The sequence below is a fragment of the Lipotes vexillifer genome, unplaced genomic scaffold (assembly GCF_000442215.2).
Source record: "Lipotes vexillifer unplaced genomic scaffold, Lipotes_vexillifer_v1.1 scaffold835, whole genome shotgun sequence".
NCBI classification, from domain to species: Eukaryota; Metazoa; Chordata; class Mammalia; order Artiodactyla; family Lipotidae; genus Lipotes; species Lipotes vexillifer.
Genome location: NW_006774135.1, coordinates 2,334,147 through 2,337,435, shown reverse-complemented (window position 1 = coordinate 2,337,435; position 3,289 = coordinate 2,334,147). Strand labels below are relative to the sequence as shown.

At 59.1% G+C, this 3,289-nt stretch overlaps 1 protein-coding gene across 1 annotated transcript in view; it reads left to right on the top strand.

Annotated features, from left to right (window-relative positions):
- The first annotated feature begins 3,023 nt into the window (after positions 1-3,023).
- Positions 3,024-3,289, top strand: part of LRRC47 (leucine rich repeat containing 47) — an 11,860-nt gene continuing 11,594 nt past the window's right edge. The window contains exon 1 of the mRNA XM_007448982.1: positions 3,024-3,286. Coding sequence (XP_007449044.1) covers positions 3,024-3,286 — 263 coding nt within the window. The remainder of the gene's footprint in view (positions 3,287-3,289) is intronic.

Below are 3,289 nucleotides of genomic sequence, written 5' to 3'. Positions count from 1 at the left end.
GGGCGGAGCCAGCCGCAGGAGGAAGGGCACCACCACCCCCCTCCCCACCCCCAGTCTCTGAGTTCTCAAGTGCAGGGGAGGCGTGCGGCCCCTCCCCATCAAGAGATGTCCCAGCAGGGAAAGCCGGTAAGACAGTGAGGTCAGACTGAGCAGCAGGGTGGGTGCCCTTGTGAGCAGGCATCTCGGGGCCTAGCTCATCCCTAAAGCCCCCTTTCACGGCCTTCGTCCTGAAGGTGTGTCCTAGCGCCGCCTCCACACCGGTCACCTGGCCACCCCTTCTTGGTGCCTCCCGGTGTCCCGGGACCAGTCCTGGCAATGGAGGGGAGCAGCGTCCTGCTGAAGGTGGGAGGCGTTGCTGGAACCACTGCTAGGGTTCTAGATGGAGATCTCTCTCCCCCACGGGGTAAGGAGACAACGCTTGGGAGTGCTGTTTACCAAATTCAGGGATCCTAAATCAAATTACCTGGGAGGCTGGGACAGTGGCAGGAGGGCAAGCCCTGCCAGGTGTCCAGGGCCTCCAGCTCCCAGCCTCAGCCGGGTGGAGACATGGTCAGGGACCGGGGCGGGGACAGCGATGGGGACTGAGACTGGGGCAGGGAAGGGGATGGAGAGGCGGTCTGGATGCACCGGCTGCACCCTGCAGGCTGACCAAGCAGCTCGGCGCAGCTGGAGAAGAGACGGCGGTGGCACTGGGGTCTGGCTGCATTGTCTGCAGTACCAACCTCGGCTGTCTTCACAGACACTGCACAGGCATGTATCCCTAGACAAAAGAATCTTGAGTTTGACATATCTTTATGCTGTGCACGTGGCATCATACCGCGTGTATCCCGCTGTGATTTGCTTTCCTCCCTCCGCATCACGACCCTGACCATCATTCATGCTGCTGTGTGCAGCTCAGACACGGTCTCCACGTGGTCATCCACGTGAAGAAACGTCTCACAACTTATTTATCCATTCTCCTGTTGACGGTCATTGGTTGTTTCCAGCGTTGGCTACTGTAAAACTATTACTACTCTCATAGCCTGTCAAGATGATGTGTGTTAGCATGAGCTGCTGGACAGTGGCCCAGAAATCTACCACAAGAAACTAAGCAAGCAAGACAACACCCAGGTCCCAGGAACCAAAAGCCACTGATATGATGCATTTGTGTACAACCTTCCAAGAAATCACTGAGGAGACCCAGCAGCACGCAGTGGGCAGCGGAAGCCGGCTCAGAAGGCACAGGTGTAAGAGGTCCTAGGGGCCCATTCTCACCTCTCCCGGCCTTGCCTGGGGACAGTCACTGCCTGCCCTTCACAGATGGAATCGGTCACAACAGCAACCGAGACAAAAGTCTGTCTTTCCTGTGTGGGGTCATTGGGGCTGACGGGGGCAGAGTCAGGGTAGCACAAAGGCCCTGCTAGAAATAAACATGGTACAGTCACAACGCACTTATAATGCCAGACAGCAAACAACCCGCAAGTACCTCCCACACACAATGACTCCCAGAGGCATGACATGGGGCGAAAGAGGCCAGGCACCGAGAGCCGGCCCTGCACCTTATACACGAAGGGCAAAAACCGGCAAAACTACAATATCGGGGCACAAGGGGGGTCTGGGGGGACTGGTGACCACTGGTTTCTTGTTCTACGTGATGGCTACACGGATGTGTTCAGTCTGGACAAAATTCACTTACGCTATGTGCACACTTTGCTGGATGTACATCACCCTTCAATACAATGTTCAGCAATTTCAAAACAAAATAAAACTGAAAAGGCTGCTGGGGTGAGGAGTTACAAACAGGGGCAGAGAACAGGACAGCCGACCTCAGCACTATTCCTCCCACCCTCCTCCTCCAAAGAGCCCTGATTAGTGCGTCCTAACACATGGAAACGATCTGATCCCTAGCAGTCTCTCAACCTTGCGTACCCAACAGAACACGCGGGGAGCTTGTAAAACCCCCATGCCCGTGCTGCAGTCCAGCCTGTTAGGCCAGAACCTCTGGACCAGGGACTGGGGCATCAGTCACTTATAACTTCCTGGTGATTCCAATACACAAATCACTAACCTCTAAAAGAAAGAAAAAAGAAAAAAAGTGCACTGCATGCTTGTTAAAAACCAGCAAGGAAGACTTAATGCAAGATTGCAGCAGGGGACAGTAAACTCAACTCTGAATACAGGGGGGCTGGGGGGTTATAGCCACAGGGCAGGGAGAGGGAGCCAGCGGATGGGAAATTACGAAGAGGAGCTTGGTTAGGTTTTTGAAGGGTAGCAGACGATGCCACCCCGAAATATGAGTAGGAGTTCGGATCATACCACCCCGAAATGTACCACCTCGGTATACTGACTATTCTGAGCTGTGTGCTCTTGGAAATCAGTAAACGCAGGGAGAGGTTTGTCTGAACTCCCCTTCTGCCTAAACACATCCTCCCAAAGGAACTCAGTGTCAGAGATCCCCTCCCGGGAGCGCACCGTCCAGGGAAGACGGGCTCATCCCCAGAGGGACTAGAAGTGATAAGACACCTGTTGTCACACGGTCCTTCCGCCCGTCTGTCCTCTTAGGGACCGTTCATCTCCCCTAAGAACCACTCATCTCCTCCCCCTTCCCCTTCAGACGGCGTTTAGCCTGAATTCTAGGCCACCTGGGAGTCACCACGTTCCCGGGAATCTCCCTCAGGTCCGTGAGCCGGACGCGTCCCTGACTCGCTCTCCGGCCTTGTCTTAGGGGCTCGGCCGAGCACGGCGTGAGGGGTCGTCCCCGCTGCTCCCCGACATCCTCGCGGGCAGGAAGACTCGGCCGGAGGCCCAGCACTCACGGCCCTACGTGGGCCTGGGCGCTCCGGGAACCCACCCACACGCCCACGGGTGAGGACCCCAAACCCGCCAGCGACGGCATCGTGCCACGGCCCACCGGGCTCCTCTATGGCCCTCGCTGCGGCGCTCTAGCGTCCGCGCAGCTCTCGACGACTCCTTCCGGCCCATACCGGAAGTGGCGCCGCGTGCCCCGGAAGCGCCCCGGCAGGGGCTGCGGGAGTGGCGGCGCGATGGCTGCTGCGGCGGTGTCGGAGGCCTGGCCGGAGCTGGAGCTGGCGGAGCGGGAGCGGCGGCGGGAGCTGCTGCTGACCGGGCCCGGGCTGGAGCAGCGGGTGCGCGCGGCGGGCGGGCGGCTGCCGCCGCGGCTCTTCACGCTGCCGCTGCTGCACTACCTGGAGGTGAGCGGCTGCGGCAGCCTGCGCGAGCCGGGCCCGGGCCTGGCTCAGGGCCTCCCGCAGCTGCACAGCCTCGTGCTGCGGCGCAACGCGCTGGGGCC